The 27971-nt window shown below is 34.1% G+C and overlaps 2 protein-coding genes and 1 long non-coding RNA gene across 3 annotated transcripts; 1 reads left to right on the forward strand and 2 right to left on the reverse strand.

The window, feature by feature from the left end:
• Nucleotides 1-1692: 1692 nt before the first annotated feature.
• On the forward strand, nt 1693-13971 carry LOC117906380. Its single transcript, XR_004649802.1, has 3 exons — nt 1693-1909; nt 11707-11918; nt 13707-13971. It is a non-coding gene; the product is annotated as an uncharacterized LOC117906380 (long non-coding RNA).
• A 1992-nt stretch (nt 13972-15963) lies between these two features.
• LOC117907140 (pentatricopeptide repeat-containing protein At1g20230-like) lies at nt 15964-18987 on the reverse strand. The gene has a single exon (XM_034820549.1). It carries the CDS (start codon nt 18985-18987, stop codon nt 15964-15966), a length of 3024 nt encoding a protein of 1007 aa, XP_034676440.1.
• Nucleotides 18988-22279: 3292 nt separating this feature from the next.
• LOC117906163 lies at nt 22280-27898 on the reverse strand. Its single transcript, XM_034819124.1, has 4 exons — nt 27864-27898; nt 26933-27152; nt 26703-26856; nt 22280-22584 (listed from the first exon to the last, which is right to left on the reverse strand). Coding segments are annotated over exons 1-4 (390 nt in total). The 5' UTR covers nt 27879-27898; the 3' UTR covers nt 22280-22583.
• Nucleotides 27899-27971: the final 73 nt, after the last annotated feature.

The following is a 27971-nucleotide window of genomic DNA, read 5'->3' on the forward strand; positions in this document are numbered from 1 at the left end:
CCGCTCCAAGGGCGTGACGGTCATTTCACACCTCAAACCCGAAGGCTTAAAGTGTAATTTGACCCAAACAGTTATCTTGTAACTGGAAGTTATCAATTACCAAATACTTGTTCAGAGTAGTGGAACAAAATTCTAAAATCTTCAAAACTTAACTTTAAAACTAAGCATCCATCAACCAAAATCCATTTTCCAAATAGATTGCAAACTCAAACAATTCAAGTGTTAACAAAAATTTTCATAATCTCCAAATCTCAACTTCAAACTATCAAATAAAATTTTAAAAGTTCAATATCTAAATAGCTTCCAAAAACCAAATAATCCAAATGAACATAAACTTATAAGCTAACAATGTCCAAAACTAACATACTAAACAAAATCCTAATGATGACTATTCCCTGACCTAGCCATCACTCCTCGCTCGAACTAAGGGTACCTGAAAAATTATCAACAAAAGGGAATGAGCTCGAAGCCCAAAAAGGAACATTAATACAGTCCATGGATCAAATATTTCAAGTTTACTTGAAAAATAGGAGATATTATAATTAATTATTTTCATAAACCTTTGAGTCAATTTTGCCAATACATTCAAAACTTTTAATTGTACACTTTCATTTCTGATTTAAACATTTTCATATCAAATTCAGTCAAAACATTCAAATTATTTATTTACTTTGGTCATCAAACATCAAATGGTGCCCAGTTAGGTGAGATTTTTCAAATAGGTGGCTAGCCTCAAATTGTTCCTTTAAGGTAGACGTAACCAAACACTACTAGTACTAGTAACCTCTAACCAAACCCCTAGATGCTGAGGTCCAAATCAATTACATTCCCCACCAAAAAATGTAAAGGTCAACTATTATATCCCGTTGACAATGGTCAAACAAACCAGAGTCAAACACTTATTTCAATTATTCAAATTTGCAAAACATAATATCTTCACATTTCTCTGTTATAAACAAAATGTAAGGTTCTAACATACTTTTTTCATGCAAAACATATTTGATCCATGCATAAAACGAATAATAACTTAAAACGTTTCCAAATGATGGATATAAAAATGTGTTTCTAAAAAAAAAAAAAACTGTATTAATTTCCCTTACCTCAAAAAAAGTCCTCAAAAACTTAGGAGAAAAATAATTCTGAAAAATCTACTCTCCACCTAACAAAGTATAAAAGAAATAACAATTACTATTTATCTAAAATTATAGGTTTGACAATCCTAAAATTTTAGGTATTCAAATTAATGTTTTTAATTATGAAAGATAATTTAATTTATTCCTATTTTAGAAAAATTAATAAATTTCTAATCCATATAAAACTTAAATTTTATTTTCAATTTATTTCTTAGGACACAACATAATTTAATTAAATTACAATTTATTCTCTTAATTAAATTTTATGCCACTTATTAACTTACACTCATCATTAGTATAATAATATTGATAACTTTTATTCTCTCACTTTCAATTTTTTTTTTTCCACAAAACATAAATTGTATCCCCAACAATTCTCCATTATTGCTAACATAATAATATTATTAATGGAGACTTTAACCATTGCTGGTCTTGTGAAAAACTGGATTTGAATCTTTTTAAATATTTTAAATGATCCACAGTTTTTTTTTTTTTTTTTCAAAAGAACCTAAAGGGCAAGATTTACTATAAATATTCGACATTTATACCAGTGCCAAAGTAGCCGTTATGCAACTAGCCGTTGTCTGTAAGACATGGAGGAAAGAAAACAAGATGAGGTGGCTGGAGGAGGGTAGAGACGGAGAGGGCTTGTAACTTCTAAAGGAATGTGAGTTTTTAGGGTTTTTGCAGCGCAGCGTATGCCGTTCGCGTCTTTTATCCGGGATCAGGGTCATCGCTGATCGTGTTTGGGCCGGCCCCCACATGCTCTGCTTCAGGTGTCCTTTTTCGAATTCTGGATCCTATGTTCTTTTCTATATCCTATATTCTTTGATACGCTCATTGGTGTTTGGATTACAACTAGAATTATCCTAGTGAATGCGTGCTAAGATGCTATATCCTGATTTTGCAATGACATACATTTTTTCAGCCAATTAATTGAAGAAAGAATTCCCTTCATTCTTCTGTAGCTCTTCAATCCTGTAATCGGGAAATAGGTGACCTTGTAATAGGTTGCATGTCATTGGCCCGTGAGACAGGGCGAAGTTTTTCCTCAATATTGCCATTGGTACAAATTCAAGTTTCTGCAGCGATGTGCAAAATTTCAATTTCCATCAACTAGTAAGGGATATTTCATGTAGTCCTAGGTAGAATGCGATTGCCGAGGGAAGGTGGATGCAGATGTTGAGTCTTAGTCACTGGGTTGCATTTTGGTTCTATTCTGCTTGAAGCAGCAAATTTTGCAAACAGGATTAAAACTAGTGGAGGAGTTGCGCAAAATGGTATATTGTTGGGAGAAAAATCAACACAATATCACAACAATGTTTATCAACAACAATCAACCATACGCATGTAGGATTTTTAATGTGGAAAACCTCCTCAATGTGAAGAGTAAAAACCACACGGGAGTCAACTAAAAAGGTTTCACTATCAACAAAAGTGAGATTACACAATCTGTCCCAACATTAATTAGGGACCATCAATGGCAGCAATTATCAAGAGTAAAAATTCTTGGCTTCACAAACATAAACACCAAACTAAGTGAAAGAAAGGTCACAAATTTGGTATTCTATTTGGGTATACTAATTTGTCTAGAAAACTTCAATCGATGATCCAACCGTCTAGATTGAAATACCACGAGTATTGAACCTTTTGTTAAAATTTCACCTCAATCAGACTAGGGATCACGGAAATATGACTCTTTGATGAAGATGGTATAGAATAGAAATGTTCTATCCTTTTTCATCCTACTCCGTTCAAATGATTATAACTTACAATTGACTGTTCTGATCATTAATTTGATCAACCAGGATCAAGAGACATAAGAGATAAAGCTATTGATGAAATTTCAACACGATCCAATGTTGATTAAGACTACTCAGAAGTGATTATATTTTCGACAAACTCTGTTTAGTAGGCTATAGAATGAAACAAACAACTCTGATCAACGATCTCACTGTCCAGAATGAAGAGTTACAAGTGATGAGCCAACTGACCAAGTTTCAGCTTAAACACAAACCATAGATCACAGAGACGTGTTTCTTGGATGAAAGCAACTCTTTCACACTCTTTAATTCTTTCTTCTTCTTTCTTTCTCACTCTTTTCTATTTTTACTCTCAAAACCAGCAATTGTTCTTTTCTCACTCGGTATTTAGAAAAGTGAATTAATTAATTTATTTTTATTATCATAAAAGCCTACACCAAAAGACAAAAATGCTCATATCATATAGGCTTTGTTGGGTTTGACATATTTGGGTCATCCTATCCATAAGAGGGAAACCTAACTCAACAAATCTTCCCTTTCCCAATCATGTAGAGGGGTTCGCCAACTTGACGATCAAGCAACAAACTCCAATTTTCCCCCTTGGCAATGACTTTGTCAATATATCAAATCCATTATCATATGTGTGAACTTTTTCAAGTTTTAGTTGCTTTTCATTCAAGACATCTCTAATCCAATGATATCTGACATCAATATGCTTTGATTGTGCATGGAAGGTAGAATTCTTACCAAGGTGTATAGCACTTTGACTATCATAAAACTTCCTAACATGTCTATGTCAAGTGATTTTCACACCAAGAATTTGCTTTGCTGGCCCTAAGTCCTTCATAACAAAAGACTCACTCAACTGTTTCTTCAGCCCATCAATTCTAAAAGCATTCTTGCTAATAATCAATATATCATCAACATAGAGTAGTAAAATTATAAGGTCATCTCTAGAGAATCTTTGCACAAATACACAATGATCAGAAGTTGTCTTGTTGTAGCCTTGCTTCTCCATAACTGACTCCAATTTCTTGTACCATTGCCTAGATGTCTGACCCCATAATTGACTTTTCTGCAAATATAATTCTTTTTTTTTTTTTTTTTTTTACTTTAAGTCACCATGGAGAAAAACAGTTTTCACATCCATCTACTCAATCTCTAAGTCAAGACTAGTTGCAAGACCAAACACTACATGAATGGATGACATTTTCACAACTGGAGCGAAGATTTCGTCAAAATCAATGCTTTTCTTCTAGCTAAATCCCTTGACAACTAGTTTAGCCTTATATCTTAGGCATGAAGTGTGTTCTTCTTGTTTCACCCTATACACCCATTTGTTTTTCAAGGCTCTTTTTCCTTTGGGCAGCTTCATCAACTAGCTTAGCCTTATATCATGCAAGGATTTCATCTCAACTTGCATAACCTCAATTCACTCTATCTTCTGCTCATTTTCTGTAGCTTCTTCAAAGCTCTCGGGTTCCTCCCCATCAGTGAACATTACATACTCTTTTAGGGAGTGTCCTGTGAAAGACTGATGATTCCTAATAAACCGTCTAGGTGAGACTATCTGAGTGGCTTGTGGTACTAGTGGCTGGTTAAGAACATCATCAGAATCCTAACCTCTACATGTTCTGAATCATCACTTGTACCATGTTGGTCATTTTGTGTTTCAACATCAAGTTGATTTGCCATTGGTGTTGGGGGAATTATTTCCAAGTCAATCTACTTGTCATTGCTATAAGCTTCTACTTTCTCCACCTCATCAATGTCTGTTATTGTTTGATCTTTCATAAATACAACGTCTCGACTTCTAATCAACTTCTTCTCAACTGGATTATACAATCTGTAACCAAATTCATTTTGGTCATAACCCACAAATACACACTGGTGTGTCTTCACATCAAGCTTAGATCTTTCATATTTGGGAATGTCACATAGGTCTTGCATCCAAAGACTCGCAAATGATCATAGTAAACATTTTTTCCTATCCAGAGATGAACCACACATCCAAAGACTCGCATCAAACTGCAAAGGAACAGAAGGTGAGAGATTCAACATATGAACCACCGTTTCAAAGCCTCATCCCAGAAAGATCTAGGTAGCCTTGCTTATGACAGTAGACAAGATCACTTTCTCAACCAATGTCCTATTCATTTTTTCAACCAAACCATTCGATTGTGGTGTCTTTGGAGGAATCTTTTGATGGAAGGATACCCTACTGATTGCAATACTCATCAAATGACCCTAAATATTCTTCTCCATTGTTAGTTCAATTATATTTTAGTTTTCTTCCAATTTCTTTCCCAACAAAACTTGAAATTGCTTGAACATATCCAATACCTGATCCTTGTGCCTTAATGTGTATGCCAAAATCTTCCTTAAATGGTCATCAATAAAAGTTATGAACTATAGTAAACCACCAAGTGTTTTTACCTTCATTGGACCATATAAATCAGAGTGGACCGAGTTAAGCAAATTCTCATTTCTTAAAGAAAAATGGTGTGTCTTGAAAGCAACTTTATTTTGCTTCCTTGCCAAGCAATGAAAACACTTTTGTAGATGTGTGTTTGTCATCCCAAACAAGTGTTTTTTTCATGACAGCGCCATCATTGTGTATTTGTGCAAATATTATTTGGAAATGACTATAATTTTACTATTCTATGTTGATGATATGTCGATTGTTGGCAAGAATGCTTTTAGAATTGATAGGTTAAAGAAGCAATTGAGTGAATCTTTTGCTATGAAAGACTTAAGGCCAACAAAGCAGATTCTTAGTATGAGAATCAAGCAACATGGATCTTATATGTTGACAAAGCCATTCATAAGAGAGAGAATTGAAGTTTGTTGCTTGATTACCGGGTTGGTGAACCCCCTCCACATGATTGGGAATGAGGAAATTTGTTGGGTTGGGTTTTCCTTTCATGTGGAGGATGACCTAAATATGTCAAACCTAACAAAGCCCATATGATATGATCATTTTTGCCTTTTGGTGTAAGGTTTTATGAGAACCCAAAAGCAAAAGATTCACTTCTCTGAATATCGAGTGAGAAAATACCAGTTGCTTGTTTTGAGAGTAAAAAAAGAGAAGAAAAGAGAAAAAAAAAAAGAAAAAAAGAATTGAAGAGTGTGAATAAGCTATTTTTATCCAAGAAATAAATCTCTATGATATATGGTTCGTTTAAGTTGAAACTTGGTCAATTGGCTCATCACTTGTATTTTTTCATTTTGGATGGTGAGATTGTTGATCGAACTTGGTTGTTTCATTCTATAGCCACCTAAATAGAGTTGATGGGAAATAGAATCACTTCCAAGCAGTCTTAATCAATCTTCTTGATCTTTGTTTTGCACCGTTGTAGTGTGCTGAAAGTAGCTTCGTCTCTTATGTCTTTTGATTTTAGTAGGTCGGATTGGTAATTAGAATGGTCAGCTATAAGTTATAATCATCTTAATAGAGAATGATGAAAAAAAAAAGGATAACATTTTTGTTCTGTACAATATTCATCAAAGAGTGATAGATTGAGGTGAAATTTTAACAAGAGGTTCAATACTTGTAGTACTTCAAAGTGGGTCATTTATAAATTTACCCCTCAATGTAGTTATTGTATAGTTGTTAGGAAGTGTATTTTTGACATTTAGCTTGAAAAATACAATAACAAAAAAAAATCAAAAAAATTATAGTACGTAATTTATTTATTATAAACTAGTCATTATAATTTGTTGGAAGAGACAATGTAGATATTTGACATAAAAAATAATAATAGTGAGTGATTTACTTATTTATTTCTCAAACTAGTCGTTAAGTTATTAGGCAAACCAAGCTGCTGGCCCGAACTTTTGACATCTCACAGCATGGGTCACAATGGGTTAAAGGTGCTAAATAGACCAAGTTGCTCAATTTAGCCCATTGTGACCATACCAAAAGATAGAGATTCAATGGGTCGTGTTAAGTTGGTACGACCCAATGTTTAGTGGGCTTTTTACGGGCCAACGTATTGAGTTGATATAACTTATTTGAAAATTGCATTGTGTTGTATCGGCTCATGCAATCCAAATAGGTGACCCGACACAACCCATGGCCTTACAGGTTAATTGTGTTGTGCCCACTTTGTTAATATTTAATTTATTTTTTCAAGTTATTCTATTGTTTTAGATTTTTATCATTATTATTATTATTCTTATTATTAAGTAAATTTTATTTTTGTTACTTCAAATATCTTAAATAATTATACTTTTTTATTTTGTTATATTTATCTAATTTATAATTGTAAAAATTGTAGAAATTTTAAAATTTTGTTTTAAAATATAGAAATACAAATTCTTTTTTTATGTAACTTGTGATGATGTACTTTGCAATTTATTGAAATATTGAATAAAAGTATTATATTTTGTATATTTCATATTTTACATTCCAATATTTTAAATTTATTGTTATTATATATGATTTTTTTTAATATATTTTAAATAAAAAATTTAAACTTCTACAAATTTTAGCTTTACAAACTTGATAAATATTAAGAATAAAAAACCATAATTATATAAAATATTTTAAGTAGCAAAAAACCAAGTTCACTTAACTTGCTAAAAAAATAAACAATTTTTTTGGGATAATAGAATGACTTGCAATAATAAATTAATTAAAAAGTAAAAAAAAAAAAAAAAAAACACCCAAATTTGGCCTAATGCACAACGCAACAAGGCCTGTTGACTAATGGGTTGTGTTAGGTTGTTCATTTGGGTTGGAAATGTTGACACGACATAACAAGAATTTTAACTAAACCATGTTGGCCCAAGACAAGCCTACACTTAAAAGTTTAGATTGTTAATAATAGAGAATGAACAAATATATACCAAATTAACTTGGGCCATAACCACCCTAACAGGCTTATGAGTAGCCTCCTTTAAACTTGCTTGTGAACTCAATAATATTTATTGAGTCCACCCTAACACCTAATTAAAGTGGGTCACAACCACCTTAACACCCAAACTCATTAGCAACCTTTTTTACACTACTTGTTCATGGACTCAATAAATAGGAAAAAATAAATAAGCACTCAGTCTTGGATCGGGCTTTAACCATCTCATTGAAAAACCAATTGGTGTCTAATAAGGCAGACAAAACCTTTTATGACATCCAACATCACATCCATAGGCTTATTTTAAGTGTTCTAAGTCATGACATCATTTGCATTGTACATGACTTAGGCGTATTACTTATACATAAGACCCAAATCATTGCTCATAGGTGGTTCATGGATTTAGGCAATTAGTCTGAGGTTGTAATGTGCTCCCTCCTAATCGGAGAGATGACTTGTTTTAATCATCAGAATGAGTTTATCATGGTGATTGCACTACTGTGTATGATTACACATTGGACATAACCTAAGGTGAGTAATGACATAGGCTTTTGCGTAGTCATGACCTCACCAAGCTACTACGGTGTATGAGCTTTTAACCTTAAGAGAATATTGAGATAGTATTGAGGTTTTCAGTGGCTTTAACATACAAGTAAGACCCTAAGGTAATTATATATTTCATATGGATTGTACCACACTATTATTGATTAAGGTAGGTGACAACAAATATTCTCAAGATAGATATTATGATATCTCATGGGTTTAAGACAGTGTATCCCTTTGGGGGTAATCCTAAGGATATGTGATCATGAAATTTGTGGACGTAATAATTCTTTAAGTGGAATTTGACATATGCTTTTATAGAGTTGTGTAAGTTGATTATATAGTAAGAAGATTTGAGGCTCAAGGATTATAGAGGTATTTGAGATATTGATAGTGTTCACTTTATTAAATTATGGACATCAATTCATGGGAAGCTTGCATGCAATCATTAGTAGGTCACAAACTTGAGTTTTCTGTCTTGATCTAATATCATAGGATGCTAAAGTGCAATTGACTCTAAAGTGGATCAACTTCAAAATTAAATTATGAGGGAGCTAGTATTTTCCTACGAGTCCTAGTGGTTATCGCTCAAGCTCATATTCCTTAGTGGTACATTATTTGAGGGGATAGTTGAGTTTTTTATTTATATGTGTGAATAAGGGTATTTTGATAAATACGTAAGATTACATAAGAGCTTATGAATGAATGGTTTTTTCGAATAAGGCTAATAGCTCTATTAGGACCTAGTGGGTTTCGAATTAAGTAACTCAAACCCAAAATGTATTCAATCACTTAGGCCCATAGAAAAGCCTATATAAACCACCTTAAGAGTTTAAGGCTTGCAGTTTTGTCATTCAGTCTTCCACAAAGAGGAACACTAGCCTCTATCCATATCGAAAGGGTTCCACATCCTTATGTGCTAAGGTCTATGAAAGAGTCATTAGGTAGAAGATCACAAGGTATTCGTTATTTGCACTAGTTTCATTGACTAGAATTGATTTGGGAACATCCATATCACATGTATTATCTTCTGAGCACCTAGATCTAAGGTTCAAAATTTTCTGAATGCTTCCGTTACATAGATCTAGAGATCCTTAGGATTGTTATGCATGCACAACAACAATCCAGGGTTTTGAATGGAGTAATCTAAATATTGCAATACTAAGAACAATCATTTGGGTGGCCCATCTTCAGGTTTAAGAGCAACATTGTTGCATCCCAACAATCTCTCCCTAACATGGCACTCTCGTGACTTGAACCCATGATCTCTTTGCTCTAATATCAATTCTTGGATCGGGTTTTGACTATTTCATTTGAGAATCAATTGGTGTCCAGTGAGGGTAGGCCTAACCTTTTATAGCATTTAACATCACACCCGTGGGCTTGTTCTAAGAGTCATCATTCGAGTGACCTATCCTTGGGATATTAAGAGTAGGCATTGTTGCATCCCAACACTCAATCTGAAAAACAAGGTTGTAATACCATACTAAGCCACTAATTTAATCTAATAGCTTAAATCGTAAGGGAATGGTAGATCACCAATGTCTATGAAGCTGATATAGACTACAACCCTGACAATATGCAATATATGCTCACAAAAAATGTATTGCAGTTATAATTGATGTTTTATAATTCAGCATTTCAAATAGCATTTGTATTTTGTTCTTACATCCAGGCTAATTAACCATATGGAACTATAAGTCACCCCAAATCATTCCACACTATTATAGTACTAAAGCTACACAATGATATATTGATATAGTAATATTAGTTAATATTTTTGTGGAAATATTTGTTGCATTACTTTCTTTACTCAAGTTTGAGTGCATATTTAATGGGTGTTTTCCATGTCAAATTGAAATTATATTATATAGCACATCCTATACAAATGGAAATTCTTCTTATTGCCTATATATATATATATATAAAAGGAATAAGTCTATCATGCAACTGAAAAAGTAAATGAAGGAGTACCATGTTCTCTGTTTATTTTCACATTCTGCTACCAATATATCCTCTCATCCGATGATGCATGTTTCTCTGTTGGGGTGGCTCCAAAACGGTAAGCCTCATTGAATCCCTCTTGTTATAGTCTGTTATGCCTTATAGAACTGAACCTATAAATATACAAGTCATTGAATAGAAACATAAAGCTCCCTCCAGCAACCTGTTATTAGGGTGGTAAGTTGTGTAAGCATAACTTAAACTCATGATTAGGATGCATTGTCCACTTGCCAAGAGAAGACCCGTAGTGATTTTGGCAGCTCTACTTGTTGCACGGTTTCTATTATTTTCTCATTTTGCCACTTGTGGAACTCTGTGATGGATGGACAAGCAGAAATGTAACTATTTATTGCTTCAAGAAGCAGTTTACACCCAGGAAAGATTTAGATTTTTTGAGGAAGGTTGGTTGATTAACATTCTAGAATATTTCTTTTTTTCCTTTTTGTGATAATAATCATTCAAAATGGATGGTTAGCACTTAGGGTCTGTTGAGCTGATAGCAAGAAGGGTTTTGTAGCTGCATTTGTCTTGCAGAAAAAACAAGGCAGTCCAACTAAATTTAATCCAGTTGATATCCCCTTTTTATTCTGTTTGAAGAGTAGGAACCACCCATTCTTTTAAGTGAATTTCTTTTTCAGACTTCGGTTAGGCTTTTGGATGCTGTTTTTAGGTGGTTGATGGTTATGGCTGATGCAGTGTGGCTGACACCAATGATGGTTCCCTTTGGTTCGTGCTTTTGTTATATGTTTATGTCCTAGTAGCCATGCTTCTTGCTACTAATGATATTCCTACTTATAAGGAGCTGGGTTGGATTGAAAAAGACCTCACTGTTGTTTAACCTTATTATTATGGTGCTCTGTTTTGGCTGCTGCTGTTTGTTATGCTAGTGTGGGTCACTGTTCCTTCTTATTCACTTTTGGAGGCATTTTTGGGTGGTTGATGTTTGAGGGCTAATGCAGGGTGGTCAATACTGATGATGGTTCCCCATCTTTGGTGCTCTTACTGATTTGGTAAACAAGCTTCTGTCCTGATAGCAATGCTTCTTGCTATAACATTCCTACTTCTATGAAGCTGGATTGGATTGACGTAGACCTCATTGTTGTTTAGCCTTATTGTGTTGCTACTCTGTTTTGGTTGCTGCTGTTTAGTACTTACTAGGTCACTGTAGTTGGGTTGTCCACTTTTCTTGTTCTTGTGCACTGTCTGATGTAGCTGTGTGGGGCCACTTATGATAATGCAATAAAAATTCTGGGTTTTTAATTTGGTTGTATAAGATTGGGGATACAAATTAATCATAATAACCATGCTCCAATTTGAAAGGGCATTTAGTTTCAGCTTATTTAGATGATCCTATTCTATATTGCTGTTCACTGTCAGCTTCTCATCCAACTCTAAAATTGTTAACAGCCATTTCCCAAAGCATTTTCAGCAACTTCAAGCATGTGCAAGTTGGTGTTTGATATTGTCAAATAAGTGTCAACAAATGAAGGGTAGAATACATGTTGTAAATATAGGAGTGTTGGTGGTATGACGTATGGCAATGCCTGAAATTGAAACTGCAGTGTCTTCATCCTAGCTGAGGATAAAGGCAGTCCAGAATAATCATATCCACTGAAGAGGTAAATACCCAAAAATCTCTAGACTTACGTACTTACCCTTGTCTTATGAGAAAAAGAAAAGAAATGAAACAAAAAAAAAAAAATCTGTCTCACCATGGCAAACTATTTTTCTACATCAGCTTGGTCCAGTTGTATTCTTATTTTAGTTGTTTTTGCTGCTACGTTTTTCTCTCTTACAGGATAAGACAACTGATGTTGTCTTTCCACAAGGTGAAAACAGAGAGAGGCAACATGCCTTTGATGTTAAACTATTATCCAAAGGCATTTGCAATCCTATCTTTCCATTTCAAATTCTCTTCTATGTGCTCTTTTTCAGTCCATCCAGTTGATCAACTCTGACTATTTGAGTTTTATTTAGGATACCAGTGCTATGACGCAATCCTTTTATGTTTAAATGCCTGAAATGCACCCATGAGAGGTTTACCTTTTCCTTGTTTTGTTGGGAGCTTACTGGGACACCCTTGAAAGTTCAGAAATCTTGATGTGAAATTATATCTTCACATTGCCTTCCATGCTTTAGCTTACTGTAACATTTTCTTTCTTTTCTTTTTCTTCTAACTTCTTCTTGCATTATCAATAATCTTTCCAAGGTATGGAAGTCTGTGTGACACTCATTATAGTGAGGCTGTCTCTGTAAACATCTGTTTTTGGGTGCCTACTGCATTTTCTGTATTCACTTCGTTTATTAGTAGACCTATATTTTATTAATATTGCATTGTCTTTTGCCAGATGCTTATTTTTTTAATACGTTTATCCTAATTTTCCTATCAAAAATAAAATAAGATTGCATTGAAGGGGGCAGTTTCTGTATTCTCTCTCAAATATGCATAAGAAAAATCATAGGTTTTTCTCACATCCCTCATACTCTTGAACTCTGTTCTCTACATTTTAGAAAGCAAAGAAACTAACAGGGAGTGCAATTGCTTGTGGAACATATTAGTCATATTTTCTTTTTGCTAGTTTACATACTGATCACATCATACAAAGAAACCTTGCAGTTACTATGGCCTTTCAACATCAAGTTGATGGGTAAGAATGGTTCTATTGAGGTAATTATCTTATTTTTAAAAGGCATAGTGTCAGCTTACTACATTACCTCAACAGTTGCTAAAATCGTTTAGTTGGTTTTGGCTCCTTCCTAGTAAATTTTCTCTAGAATTCTAAAATGACTAATAAAACCTTCCGATTTCAGTGATACAAGGAAATTGTGTAGGCACACGTTTCTTAGTTAGCTTATTGTCACAACCTGCTCAAATGACCCTCCCTTAAGTTTATATTAGGAGAACATGAAGCTTCTAGATCCTCTTGGAGTCATCTACACGAGTGGAGTAGTGTGGAAGGTTCTAGAGAAGTTTAGAGATGTCCACACATCTTTACACTAAGGTAGAAGACAAGGGAAGAGTATGAAGCTATCTAGAGAGTTCCAGAGGTCTCTTGTAAATACTTGTACATAGCCTTTGTATAGAGAATTTTATGATAGAGTGGAACCTTTGTGGGTTCTAGAGAGTTCCACAAGTGCCTATAAATAGGAGGGAGGCCTCATTTGGGCAAGGCATCGAGCAAGTGTTGCTTTCACTTCTCATCCTAGCTTCCAAGTCGTGTGCATAACTTAGCCTAGCTAGCTAAGTATTATGAGGGAATGACTAACTTAGTATGTGAGCTTAAAAAAGGCCCAAGTCCTTGACATAATGGTAAGCTGTCATTGCATTTCATTTTTTTTTTTTTTGACATGTTAACATGCTAAAAGATGCTTTCTATATCTGATTTAGTGTTCACATTGTTTCACAGTTGTTTTACCTATGCACCAGGAACATCACTAACATGCAAGGATTTTTAAGGTATAGTGTGTATAGCATTCCAACGCATAATCATATGATTACAATGCAATATGTTACTCAATTAGCCACCCATCTCTACTAGCAATAGTTGTTTGTAACATCCTTAAAGGCTCCCTAGCCTGCAACTTGAGCTTAAATCTATTGCAATTTCAATATGAACTAATACACTCATGAGTCATGCTATATTCATTTATGGGCTCAGCTCATGTTTGATTCCAATATATCTAATAATTAATATAGTACAATTCAACTTATCACCTTTCCTGTTTAAAACTTATCAACCAAGAAAAATGAATGCTTTTGGAGTAAAGACTTCTAGATATACTCAATTTAATAGATACGTAATATTTGGTAAGTAGGGGGCAAATAAAGCAGAGGAGACGCCTAGCATTCTCTTTTGACTACCCCTAGTGCCAACAATTTCAAGTCAGTGAGAATCTGGGTGCTTATATGGTGCATTTTGTTTCATGGTGAGGCCATCTACCATTCATCACACTAGTGGTTTGCCAATTGGCATGAGACCATATTGTACTGTTAAATAAGTTTGTTTATTTAATGCATTGTTAGCTTGATTTCAATTTTGTAATTAATCATTTGAAAAGTCTCAATGGGCCAAAGGCATATGGATAATTTTCTATTATCCATTACAATGAATATTTCTTCTGTAAGTTTTTACTGCCCATACTCCTGTCCAACAGTTGACACCACTAATTTGATGAGCCTTATATATTACACATTTGAGGTTATTTATTTGTTTATTGAATTATATAAGACATTTCACTAGAATGAATATCTTCGATATATCTGACAGTTACATGGTTACTAGATGTATGTCCAACATAGCAAATTTTAGGTGGCAATGTGAAATCTTGTGTTGTTTTGTGTTCACTAAATCTCAATCATATGTAAAATGAAATGCTCATAATGTTGACAAAAAGGTTAGCAACAATGCTTTGATAATTGTTAAAAGGAGGAAGGACGAGAATTTTTTATATGGAGGGGACTTGTTGAAAGCAATGGTGAGATCTTTGTTTGATAGCTATGTTGTGAGACTACAAATAAAATGTGGGGTGCTCTTGTAGATGTCTATTTGTGTGAGAAAACCATTAACAATAACAATGGATATTTGTACTATAATATGGTAGATTGTGGAGCTAATTTTCAAATTGATTAAAAAATTTGGAGAAAATTTTGATGTGCATAATATCAGGAAATGGCAGACAAAAGATTTTGCTTCATCTTACTTACCCTTGATCTCAATCACATATCTGAAAATGCTGATGATATTGATGAAAAGTACTACTGGCTGTACTTGTACTACCAAAAACAGAAGACAGGAAGATTTTCTATGTCAAAATCATCTGCTAATGGCTATAACAGATTCTCTATTTGATTTCTATTTCAAAATCATCCGCTAACAGCAAATGGCTGTGTTTGATTTTTATATGCTTCCTAAAAGACCATTAATTAGATTTAGAGTGTTGCTGATAAGATGTATTTGTGGGAGATTTACTACATTTTTGTTGATGAATACTTGAACTGAACAACAAAATTGATGAAGACAAACCCAGTGCTGGCCCAAGTTCATGGTTTACCAATTAGTGTACATAGAATCCTGAATGGAGGAATAGCCTTCTGTCGCACTAGCATTTGATTGTGTCTGCAGATGGTTAAAATCACGAGAAGGGACAAAAAGTCCACACAACATTTTTATAGGAAATGTTCTTTCTTTTTTCTCTTCTGTAAAAATACTTGATTTTTGGGAGAAGCTGCAAATTGGAAATGGTGAATTCTCTTCCCCATTGTGACACCACCCTTCATCTGTTAATTTTTAGAATTTTATAGATCTGTCATGAAGTGAAATTTGCTTTCATATCTGTAAATATTCACCCTAGTGCAAAGATGGGGATGATGTTTACTACACTCATTTGGCAAACTTGAATTCAAGAGAGGCTTATCCCAAGTATTGGGGAGTGAAATGATATTATATACATCTAAATAAATGTCTACAGATGATTAAAACAAGAAGGCTCTGAGCACACACCTTTGCGCACCTAACCAATATTCAGTTCTCTTTCTACCAAGTTGACTTTCTTCCTATTAACTGTATTCTGTCAGCTTCCCTTTGAACAGGGTCATCTATCTTCATTGATCTCCAGTCACAAACAAAAAAATTAGGGTGCACACCAAATTTGATCAGTCTTGAGTCACCACCTATCCTGGCAGCTGCATATCCCGTCCTTCATATGGTGATAAAAGCACACATCCTTCACAAAGATTTCCCTTCCATCAATTTTAGATATGAGTTTAGCTGATGTATGACAGTCGATACACATCCTTATATTCTTTGAGACATGGACGGGACGGTAAGCATTTGATGAGATGATGCCCAAACATATAGCCAACTTTTCAGTGTGTAGGCAAGAGAATGGATCCAGCTCTTTTTCTTCATCATCAAAAACAGGATCAAGAGGAAAATACCCAGAAAGCTCCATTTTCCTGGCCAATTTGTCCCATGTCTCTAGAATTTCCTCCAACTCTGGATGAGAGCTTTCTCCCCCTTTAAATGTGCATATATGTGAACCAACGGTTAAATAGCTGCACTCCTTTATAGTTAACAACTTACGGCCCCTCATAAAACTCCTCAAGTTCTTTGCGAAGTCCCACATCCCTGATGAGACATAGATATTGGACAGGAGCATATAGTTAGTAGCATTATCTGGTTCAAGCTCAAAAAGAGCTTTTGCAGCTCTTTCACCTATTTCTGGATTTGAATGAACTCTGCAAGCTTGTAAAAGAGTAGCCCACATACAAGCATCAGGAGGATATGGCATTTGTCTAATGAAGTCAAGAGCCTCATCTAGTAAACCGGCACCACCTAAAATGCCAACCATGCATGTATAATGTTCCAAAGTAGCAGCAACCCCATAGGATATCTCCATTGAATTGAAATATTTCCACCCTTCCTCTACCAACCCATCTCGAGCACAAGCTGAAAGAAGTGAAACAAAGGTAATATGGTCAGGTAGAATTCCCAATAATTCCATTTGTTCAAACACGGCAAAAGCATTCCTGGCCATCCCATGAACTGAAAAGGCAGAGATCATGGCATTCCATAGAGGCACATCTTTTTCAACTTCAGAGTCGAACACTGATTTCGCATCCAAAATGCTACCACACTTTGCATACATGTCTATTAAAGCACTTGCAATGGCATTTTTCAACTCGTCCAATTGACACTTAGCAGCATAGCCATGTAATCCTCGCCCAAATCTTATGGCTGCTATATCACCACAAGCAGGGAAAAGTATCATGAAGGTAATTGAGCTAGGCTGAAGGCCTTCTCCCAACATTTCAAGAAAGAGTTTAAGAGCCTCTTCTGGCTGCTTATTGTTAATATAGCCCGCCATTAAAGCATTCCAGGAAACTGTGTTTCTACCGTCAATTCTGAAGAATACCTTATTTGCTGAATCCATGTCATGGCACTTTGCATACATGTCAACCAATGCACTTGAAACAAAGATATTGGGCTCAAAACCATTCCTCAAAGTGTATCCATGGATTTCTTTCCCTTGGCGCCATAAGTTTAAGTCGGCACAAGCTGGAAGAGCACCAGTAATAGTGATGGGGTTAGGTCTCATTGACAAATTTAGAACTTCATTAGGATTGCAACCATCAGAAGGTGATTGCATGATCCGGAACACCTTCAAAGCTTCGTAACTTAGCCCAGATTGTTGAAAACCAGATATTAGGACGTTAAATGAAACAACATTTGGCTTTAAACCCATCTGGACCATCTCAGACAATAACTCAGATGCCTGTGTCTTAAGCCCATTTCTTGCATGCCCAGAAAGTATAGTGTTGTAGGTAATTACATCAGGTTTCCATCCATCCTTTTGCATTGATCTAAGAAGGCCTAATGCATCCTCCACCTTTCCCTCATTTACATAAGCTGCAATCATCTCGTTCCACATGGCTGTATTTTTGTTCTCTGCCTTAACAAAAACCTTCTCTGCATAATCATAGCTCCCACATTTTGAATACATATCAATTACCGATCCCTCCACATAAACATTCCCAACAATTCCATGTTTAAGGGCAATTCCATGAATTGCCTTTCCTAAACACAAAGCTTTCAAACCCGTACAAGCTGGTAAGATGCTTGCAATCGTTATGATGTTTGGATCCTCAGGATACCATAGCATCCTAGAAAACATATCCAAAGCATCGTCCAGATATCCATTTTGAACACAACCTGAGATAATCCCATTCCAAGAATTAACGGTTGGCTGCAGCCCCCTCTCTGGCATTTCCTCCAAAGTTTCAAGAGCCAAATCAATCTCTCCATTCCGAGCAAAGCCCGATAAAAGTGCACTCCAAGAAATTAAATCAGGCTTAACTCCATCCAACTGCATCAAATGAAATATATGTTTTGCCTCATCCAGAAGACCTTCCTCCATGTAAGCAGAAATTAGGGCAGTCCATGAAACTACATCTCTTTCCTGCATGGAGTGAAAAACACTTCTTGAAGATCCCAAATCCCCACAATTTGAATACAAGTGAATGAGTGCATTCCCAACAAAAACATCTGACTCTACACTTTTCCTTATCACAAACCCATGAACCATTTTACCAATCCTCAATAACAGCATAGCTGAGCATGCTTTTAGAATCGTGGGCACAAGATATTTATCAGGGAGCATCCCCTCATAAACCATCAACCGAAACACGGAAAAAAGTTCATCCCACTGTTCAGACCGAGAATATGATCTGATCAATGCAGCAAAAGCAGGTACTGTTCTGTTGGGAATTTCATCAAACAACTTTCGAGCATCTTCCAGCGACCACTGATTCTTGCAATAGAGTACTACCAGCTTATTTCCAATAGAACTCTTCCATTTTAAAGCATTTAATTTCACAATCCGGGCATGGACTTGCCGGAATTCAGACAGTGTGCTGCATCGGTTCAGTAGAGAAATAGAGTCACCAATCTCAGTAGGAGAATTGGTCAGAGTATCAACAAATGAAGGGAGAAGGGTTTGTGGGTGTATGTGATTTGAGACAGTTGAGTGTTTGAAACCAATAATCCTAGGCGTAGAAACTCGAAATTTAGATTTGGGTAATGGGAAGAAGTTGCGGTTATGTGGTGAAAGGTGAAGGAAACAAGTGTCGGGAAAGGGACTAGAAGGAAAAGGATGAGAAGGAAGAGAACCACCGTGTAGAATTTCCATGGCAGCACAAATCATTCAATTATCTGCCTACGAAATTCTTGAAAATTTGAAATTCAGATATCATGCTTGCTTGCGCCTTGCCATTCGAGCTCGACAATGGGGAGTACGGATTTTGCTTATCTGTGATGACGGAATTCGACGTCCAACGAAAAAGCCTCAGACATATGTACAAAAATTAGAGTTTGTGGCAAAAATAGTTCTTTTAAGGAAAAAATAATGAAAATAGATCCCTCCCAACATATTTGCCAAACTTGTCCACGTGTTTTAAATTTTTCCCACTAACCTTATAATCATAATCGATAACTATGATTTTAAAATTTTTCAAAAAATCAGAGTTCCTTACTGTGCTTTTAAAAATTCTAAAAAAATTAGAGTTACCCACGGTGGTTTTAAAAACTTCTTAAAAAACCGGAATTACTCACTATGGTTTTAAAATTATTTTAATATTATCCTTAAAACTACCGTTAATAATTAAAGTTTTAAAATTATCCTTAAATTAAAAAAAAAAATTCCTTAAAATTTTGAAACAATAGTCTCACCCACATACACGTGTATGAACTTTTATATATTCATGATAAATAAAATATTTATCAATTTTATAATTTTGTCACATGAATTAAATAAATTTTTTTTATGTTATTTTAAAATTTTAAATTTTCATATGAAAATTAGAGCCAATGATCATGATTTTAAGTTTTTTCTTATGAATCTAGCTTAAGTGTGGTTTTAATTTATGTTTTGGTTATAATTTATAATTTTTTTATTATATAAAAAAAAATGGTTGTGCTTATAACATTTTGCTTAGTTAAAAGTTTTTATTTAGACCTTGGGATGCATTTGAGGCTTATTTGTTCAAATTATCAAGGAAATGGGTGAACATCATAACATCACTAATTTAAATTGATATTTTATATAAACTTAAATGTATCAACCAAACTATTATAGTTCTATAAATATGATAAAAGGTCTCAATGTGTGTCACATGATGAAATCTTTTTATTTTGCTTTGAACAGATACAGTACATTGCCATATTTGTTGGATCCACTTGTGCTATCTAAAAAGTCTTCATCTCTATAGATTGTGATAAGTTATCTACATACATTGTTGAGTAAGATGGAAATGATGGAGGTAGAACTCAATGAATACCTGGAGATTGATGTCCCCTAGGTACTTGTACATGTAGCCATGTAGCATGAGATATCCCCTTAAGAAAATATGGAGGTGCAATGGATTCTATAATATGTACAATGGATGCTAAGGTGGTGTGTTGTGCACGTGCTAGAATAAAAGCCTCAAGTGGGGGTGCATCCACTGATTTAGATGGCTCGGGTGGAGGTGAATGTGAAGAGGTCAATATGGATGTAACATAAATGGGGAAAGATGAAGAGGTAGGTATAGATGCTCAATAGGGGTAAGGGTAGATGGTATGATAGTCTTAGGTCGAGGTGAAGGGGCTAGTATGCATTAGAGGGGAAATAAAGGGAGAGTAAATGATGTGCTAGTCTAAAATTATAGTTACATCCTATAAAGTAATAATCATCTCTCCAATAGGTAAATGGAAGGTATGTGTCTTGGGCTATCATCTCCCAACAAGACTTATGATTAATGGGCAATTTAGTGAAATGTGTCTGGCATGGTATACATCGTAGAAATCGAACTGTGTGACATATGAGCAAGTATAAGGGTCCATCTCCCATTCTTGCAACATTATCGACATGTCAATACTAAATTGAATTACAAAATATTAAATGTAAGTTAAACAAGAACTTAATTAAGGTTTATGATTATGTATTAATATATATCCTTAAGTCTACTAATTGAGACCTATGTTTGTCCTGTAGAACTACAATGGAGCGATCTAGTAAATCCAAATGATATTTGTCTCTTTTGTGTTCCATTATTATATTGTCATAATTGAAAAAAAAAAAAGAAAAAGTAATTAAATGTAATATTAAAATTCTAAAAATTTCGTCAGAATCTTTCCTATGACATGGGTATTCTCCAAAATATAAATAATTAGATTAATCAAAATATCTTTGTACAATATGCATATCCAACACCAATAACAAAAGAAAAATGTAATAAACTAATAAACTAATGTTAATATTATAATTTTAAGAATTTTGACAGAGTTTTTCCTATAAATCGGGTATTCTCCAAAATGCAAAAAACTTGATTAATTAAAATATCTATTTACAAGCAATACCAACATCCAAAACTAATAATTGTTAATATTGCAATTTTAAAAATATATGCAAAATCTCCTTTATATCATAGGTATTGTCCAAAATACAATAATCTAATTAAGCAAAATATTAATATGCAATGTCAACATCCAAGGCCAACTAAGACCAATCAAAAGTTAAATACAACCAAATCATTCATGAAGTTGTGTTATGTTAAGTTTACTGTAGGGATAAAAAAAGGGAGGCAAAATATTGTCAAGGCGATGAGGTGGAGGAAAAAGCCAAAATGATCTACTGTGCAGGAAAAAGCACTAGTTTGGTAATTATCTTCAAAGAAGGATTGTTACTATTATTATTTTTTTTAAATAGCTTGTTTTGGCTACAAACTCGGAAAGTTATCTAGAATAAATTTTTTTGAGGATTTCAAATATGAAATTTTTTTCAGGAAGCTCCTATGCACTTGGATATTTTTAATATTTTTAATTATTACTTAAAGGAGTCTAAAAATAATTAAAAACACTTGAATTTATTTTTTTAAATAAATTTATTTTAAAGTAAATTATTAAATAATTATTTCCCATCAAAACAAATTATCAAAAAATTATTTATGTCAAAATTTAATTTTCTAGAATTCCTGTTTTGCCACCCAATTCTAAAACAATTTGATTTTAAATTCAGCTAATTAGTTGGAACTTGGAATTTGATGCATATCATAAATCAGGGTTAGAGATGGTAAATCAAGTACATAGAAGAAAACTATGGTGGTATTTACTTTTTTTAATTTACTTTCAAACTTTATGGGTTCTTTTTTCACTTATTATAATTATTTTTTACCAAAAAAAAAATCTAAAATATTTAACTTTTTATATTCTATGCTAAAAATAACTTTTTGAAACAATTAAATCATAATTTCAATATGACCCTCATCCTATTAATATTTGAGCTTTAACAAAAATAAAATAATAAAAAAATTTAATACTTAATACTATTAAATTGTAGTTAGTATTAAGTTAAATTAAGTTCTAATTATATTTAAGTAAGAAAAATGAACACCACCTACACCTGGATCAACATGCAACAATCTTGATTGCATATGAAAATGTCATGGCCTCAAAAAGGTGCAGCTGTGCCCTAACACTAATATTGGTTCCCAAAGTCCTTAGTCACCCAATAATTCTACACACATTTGTCTTTTGTTATTAAAATTAGTATGAATCAAACAATACTCAGATCTGATTTATATCATAATTTGAAAAAAAAAAAAAAAACAGTTTATATACAAAGAAGCATCCTCTCTCAATCATCAAATCAGTGGATAAAGAACCATGGTTTTGTTTGTTTGCTTCCCCACCATTTGAAAGAGGAAAACTTCAAGAAATTGGCTTCCTCTACAATCCAAAGCTGTCCTTTCTGCAATGTTCATCAATGTCACCATCAAATTTCACAAGTTAAAAATAAATCTAAAACACAAATACCAGCTAAAGGCGCCATCTGGACATCACATGAAAATTCAATATGTCATGTTTTACACATCTGTTTTGTATCAAAACATTTTCGAGTAAGGAAAGCCACCATAAATGATGATACGGATCTTTCTTTCTTTAAATGCATCATTTAATTTAATAAATACCCAATAAGTGATCCAATATAATCAATTGTCCAGCCTGGAGAATTGATAGGCACCATCAGATGCCCTGTACAATACAATGCTCCTCATTTTGGTATATTTAGAAATAATAATAATAATAATAATAATAAAAAGAACCATTTGATGTTTTAATAAGAAAGAGGAAACAAAATTTAGAACCCATGCAATTCTGGAACAGCAAGAACAGAATAATTCAACAGATGCAAACATAGAGGTAAGTAACTTTTTTTTGCCCCAAATAGAGGATCATTTACCAATCTAGTTTTTTAAAACTCTGGGGCATTTATTTATACTGTCTTTATTTTTTGGCATGTCCTGGGGTTGATGTATTCTATGGAATGAATGTCCAGACTCCAAAGGAGTTAAGCAGGTGATTAGTAGAGCAAGTTCACCCCAGCAACGCCCAGATGGCAGATAGTACTGATTCAAGTCTTTTATTATTTTCCATAAACTGAGAGTCCATTCCTGACTGCAGGTATCAATGAGTTAAAAGTGAAAATTTCTCTCCCTGGAATGCAAAATATCTCTAGCCATTGCTCCTAGCCATAGCAAAGGGTCATGTAACAAACATTTTAAAAATTGAGAACATCTATTAGGAATTTAGGAGTTTTACTTGTATTCAGGACTGCTCTGCATGATTTCTTCTTCTCCAAATATGTAAATATTCTCACAAATTATCATGAAATGAATAATAAAGAAACATAAAGTCCAACTAGATGCATGACTGCTAATCAAAGTTGTAAACTCCTAGAGTGCAAACATTTAATCACTTAGTAGGAAAAAACCTCTACTATTTTTGATAGTGAAACAATAGATATTACTTCTTCAGCCCAAACCGAGGAATTCCATACATATGCTACAAAATGGACCTTTTTTGAAGGCAAATGATAAGATTAATAGTGCACCAAGGCGCACAGGATGTATACAACAGGCACTCAGGACGTATTCAACAGGCACTAAAGGCACAACCAAGACAGAAAGAACACAAAAGACAACTTCCTCCTTTAATGAAAACCTAATCAATCAACAAATTTAATTAAAGGCGTTGAGCCTTTAATGTACAACTTTACACAGAAAAAAATTACTAAGGAAAGAGCTTTTCAGAACATGATCAGACAATTCATTATTAAACAATCTTTGATTTCTTTCTTTCCAAATTATCCAAAAATGCACAAAGGAGTATATCTCCAAACCTTCTTATGTCTTCTTCCCATAAAGGACTCATGTCACCCTAAAAGAATCTCACTGATGCAGTATATAACACCCAAGGAATGCCAAACAAAGAAAAAAACAACTGTTGAAAGACCCTTGTCTTGACACTGTGAAAGAGAATGTGACCAATAGCTTCTTCTTCGATTTTATATAGAAAGCATCCATTAACCAACGACCAACCTCTCCTCTGAAACTTTTCATGTGTCAATACCATTTTCCATTCCAAATAGCACTTGTCTGAAAAAAATTTGAACTCTCTAGCTCTAAGACAACATATAAAGAATTAACAAAAAAAGTATCATTCCTTAAATCCATCCACACCACCCCATCCTCCCTTCTTTACTCACCACCTTTCCTTGCAATCTAGAGAAAAATTTCTCTATGTTGTCCAGTCCCCAATCATTTAAATCTGCCTTTCTAATATCTAGCTTGCACATAACACCACAAGTATGCTTTCGGCCTCATTAGCTATAAGCATTGTATCAAGAATTTGCCTTCCCTCTAAGAAAGCATTCTATGACTTGTAAAACACTTTTCCCACCACCTCCTACAATTTCTTTGCCAATACTTTAACTAGAATTTTATACAATCCACCCACCAAGCATATAAGTCTAAAGTCTTTCAGATCCTTTGCACCTTCTTTCTTTCAGATTAACACTAAAAACTTAGTGTTGAGGCTTTTCTCGAACCTCCCTGAATCATAAAACTCCTTGAAAAGGTCCCATCTCCTCATCTTTCACAAAACCTCAACTAAATTGTTAGAAATCCATTGAGAACCCATCGAATTTGGGACTCTATCACCATTCAACCATGAAAAACACTGAACACCTAATCCTCTAAGAATGACGACTCCAATTTTCCTGCTTCCTGCCCACTCAAAGCTTCAAAAGTTAACTCATTAATGTTAGGTCTCCACTCTTCTATATTAAATAATAAGTTGCAAAAAGCTAATACCACCACTTCCTTTATCCTATTCTCTTCAGAGATCCAAACCCCATTAATTTTAATCCTAACCAGAACATGCCTTCTTATATGTGTATTAATCATTTTGTAGAATAATTTAGTATCTCTATCACCCTCCTCTAGTCAAACCTCCCTAGATTGTTGCCTCAATGCGGCTTCTTTGAAAAGGTCCCACTTGTGATACGTCTCCCTTGCTATCTTCCTAGCTTCATCTGCCTCTTGAGAAAGGGCCCCTTTCCTCTCCTTGGAGTCCCAGAATCCCACTTGATTTGAGGTCATCTCCTTTCTAACTAAAATTTCTCTTGCTGCAAATGTTTTAAGTAGGATGGTTGTAAGAGCTGAAGATACAAGCTTTTTGGTAGGGAAGAACAAGATAAGGGTAACACTTATTTAGTTTGTAGATCATACGATTTTTTTTCTCAAAAGCTAACATTGAGGAGTTGCAAAACCTTAAGTTTACCTTAATGGTTTTTTGCCACATATCAGGCTTAAAGATCAATCTAGAAAAAAGTTTTGTGGTAGGTATTAATGTGAGTGAGTACTATATTCAAGACTTAGCTTTGTTGTTAGAATGTAAAATTTTGTCTAGCCCTTTGCCTATTTAGATCTCCTTTTATGGGGAAAATGAGAAGGGGACAAGCATTTCTTGTGAATGTAATGCATCATGGGCACAAGGGCAGTCCTCTATTATGATGGCATAGTGGGACTACATCCCAGGATAGTCCATATGTGAAGGAAAAATATTGAATCAGGGTAGGTCAACCTCTTTGACATGACAATCTGGTTGCCAAGACCTAAATCCAAAGTAGATAACATAGCACATGTAGGCCGACCTCCAAATATGAAAATAACATGTCCCAATGAAGAGTTGGAACAAACTTTGGAATAAGAAAGAGCACATGCAATGAAGTAGGCGAAGGAAGCATATACAGACAGCAGCTTTAAACATACTATTAAGGCCCTGGCACCTTCAAGGTGCATGTTTATGGGTAATATAATGAAGGTGATTGTGCACCTGGACAACTAGTTATGAAAAGAAATTAGATTAGAGAAGCGTTACCCTGCCAACAGGTATGTTGTTTCGAACCTTAGCATACCAAGTTGGTCCAATCGCTTTTATATTGCAATATAGCAGTTATTACCTTTTTTTGTTTACAGAATAACGCTTTAAACACACATTAGTAATATAGTATAGCTTCCCTAAGATTGAGTCTCTGTAGTTCATTAACTCGCATTAATAATCTACTAAATATAGTAACAGTCGAGCTGTTTTATACAATTTATATAACAAATTTATATTTCATTCCATCATAGCAATAGAGAAACAATATTACGGACACATAAAACAAGAATCTGATTAAATCCACTATCTGCTCATGAAAACATTAAGCATTTAGGGGAGAAGGAGGAAAAAGCTGTTCAATTAGATACATGAATGCACATCAGCAAACATGAATTGACCCAGTACAAAGCATACACTCCAAGTTCCCAAGGCATAGATTGAACAACTGGCACAATGTATCAACCAAGCTAAAAGAATCCAATTCGACATTTCATCAAACAGATCACCACCATAACAATTCAAGACCCTCGCCCAAAAACAAACAAAATACAAAAATCAATTCTGCCAACTAATGGTGGTCACTAACTTCATAATGCGATAATTAAATGTGAAGAAAAAATAGAAATAAAGGAAAGAAATTACCAGCCAGAAGCAGGGTCGCGGGCATTAATGTTGCTATAGAATCGAGAAAGGCGGCCAGTCTGGGGTTTGGGTTTCCGGGATTTATTCCGCAAACCGAAGATCTCTTGCACAAGGGGAACATGAACCAATACTAGCTTCCACGCCAACAACCAACCTGCATCAATCAAATTCCCAATATATCATAAACCACACAACACACGAATAAATAAAGAAAGAGGAGAGCGGCGTACCTAGAAGAATGAAGGAGAGGACGAAGGTGGTAGCGAGGAACGGGCGTAGAATGAATAGATTGAAATGATCTAAATTAGATATAACATATTCGGATGAATCGAGAGATTGGAAGGAAGAAGAAGACGACGACTCCATCAGAGATCCAAACGATGAATTTGATTTTACTTTACCAGAAATACGCTTTGATCGAGACAAATCTACCAACGCTTCCGTTGATGCCTAGTTTTTATTTAGAAATAAACCTTGACAATTAAAAATTTTAAAATAATATTGTCTTAAGTTAACAACTTAAATAAAAAGACTAATTTAAAATTAACTTATTTGATTAAGTATTTGATTAATTTTTGTCCAATCTTACCAATTTAATAACATAAATTTTATTAATTAATTCTTATCTTATCAAATTTATTTTTAAATTATAAGTTAGGAAAAAAATAGCATTTAGGATTTTAATATAAAATTAAATCAAAACGTCTTTTATTCACCCGAAATCTAATGTGCTATCGGGAATGTACCATAAGGTAACACCCTTCTAAGTTTTAAATAAATGTCTCTACTAATTAAATTAAAGTAACTACAACGATTGATTTGTAAACTAGTAAATATCAAAGAATGAATGTGACAATAGTAATAATAAATAAGAACATTCACATAAGATATACATATCAAACGAAATTAAACAAATAAAAAGGAAAAGTGCGTACCTTAAAAATAAATCAAGTGTTTTTATAAAACAATAAAAGTTAGTTCAATAATTACTAATTGTATAAACAATCATGTTAAGAGCCCACATCATATTTGCATGAATTAACTCTAATAAAAAATCAAAAGTGTAACAATACATAGGCAACAATGAATTTAACATACATAAGTCCACAAAGCATACTCAATGAAAAAAAAAATGATATAATGATATAAAGAGATACATACCGATGCGTGCAACATGCCCTCAGTATAGATCAAGATTAAAAGAACTCACAATCACACATAAGAAAAGTAGAATTATCTAAAATCGACAAAGTACTCAGCAATACGGCA

Source organism: Vitis riparia, chromosome 18 (genome assembly GCF_004353265.1).
Source record: "Vitis riparia cultivar Riparia Gloire de Montpellier isolate 1030 chromosome 18, EGFV_Vit.rip_1.0, whole genome shotgun sequence".
Taxonomy (NCBI): domain Eukaryota; kingdom Viridiplantae; phylum Streptophyta; class Magnoliopsida; order Vitales; family Vitaceae; genus Vitis; species Vitis riparia.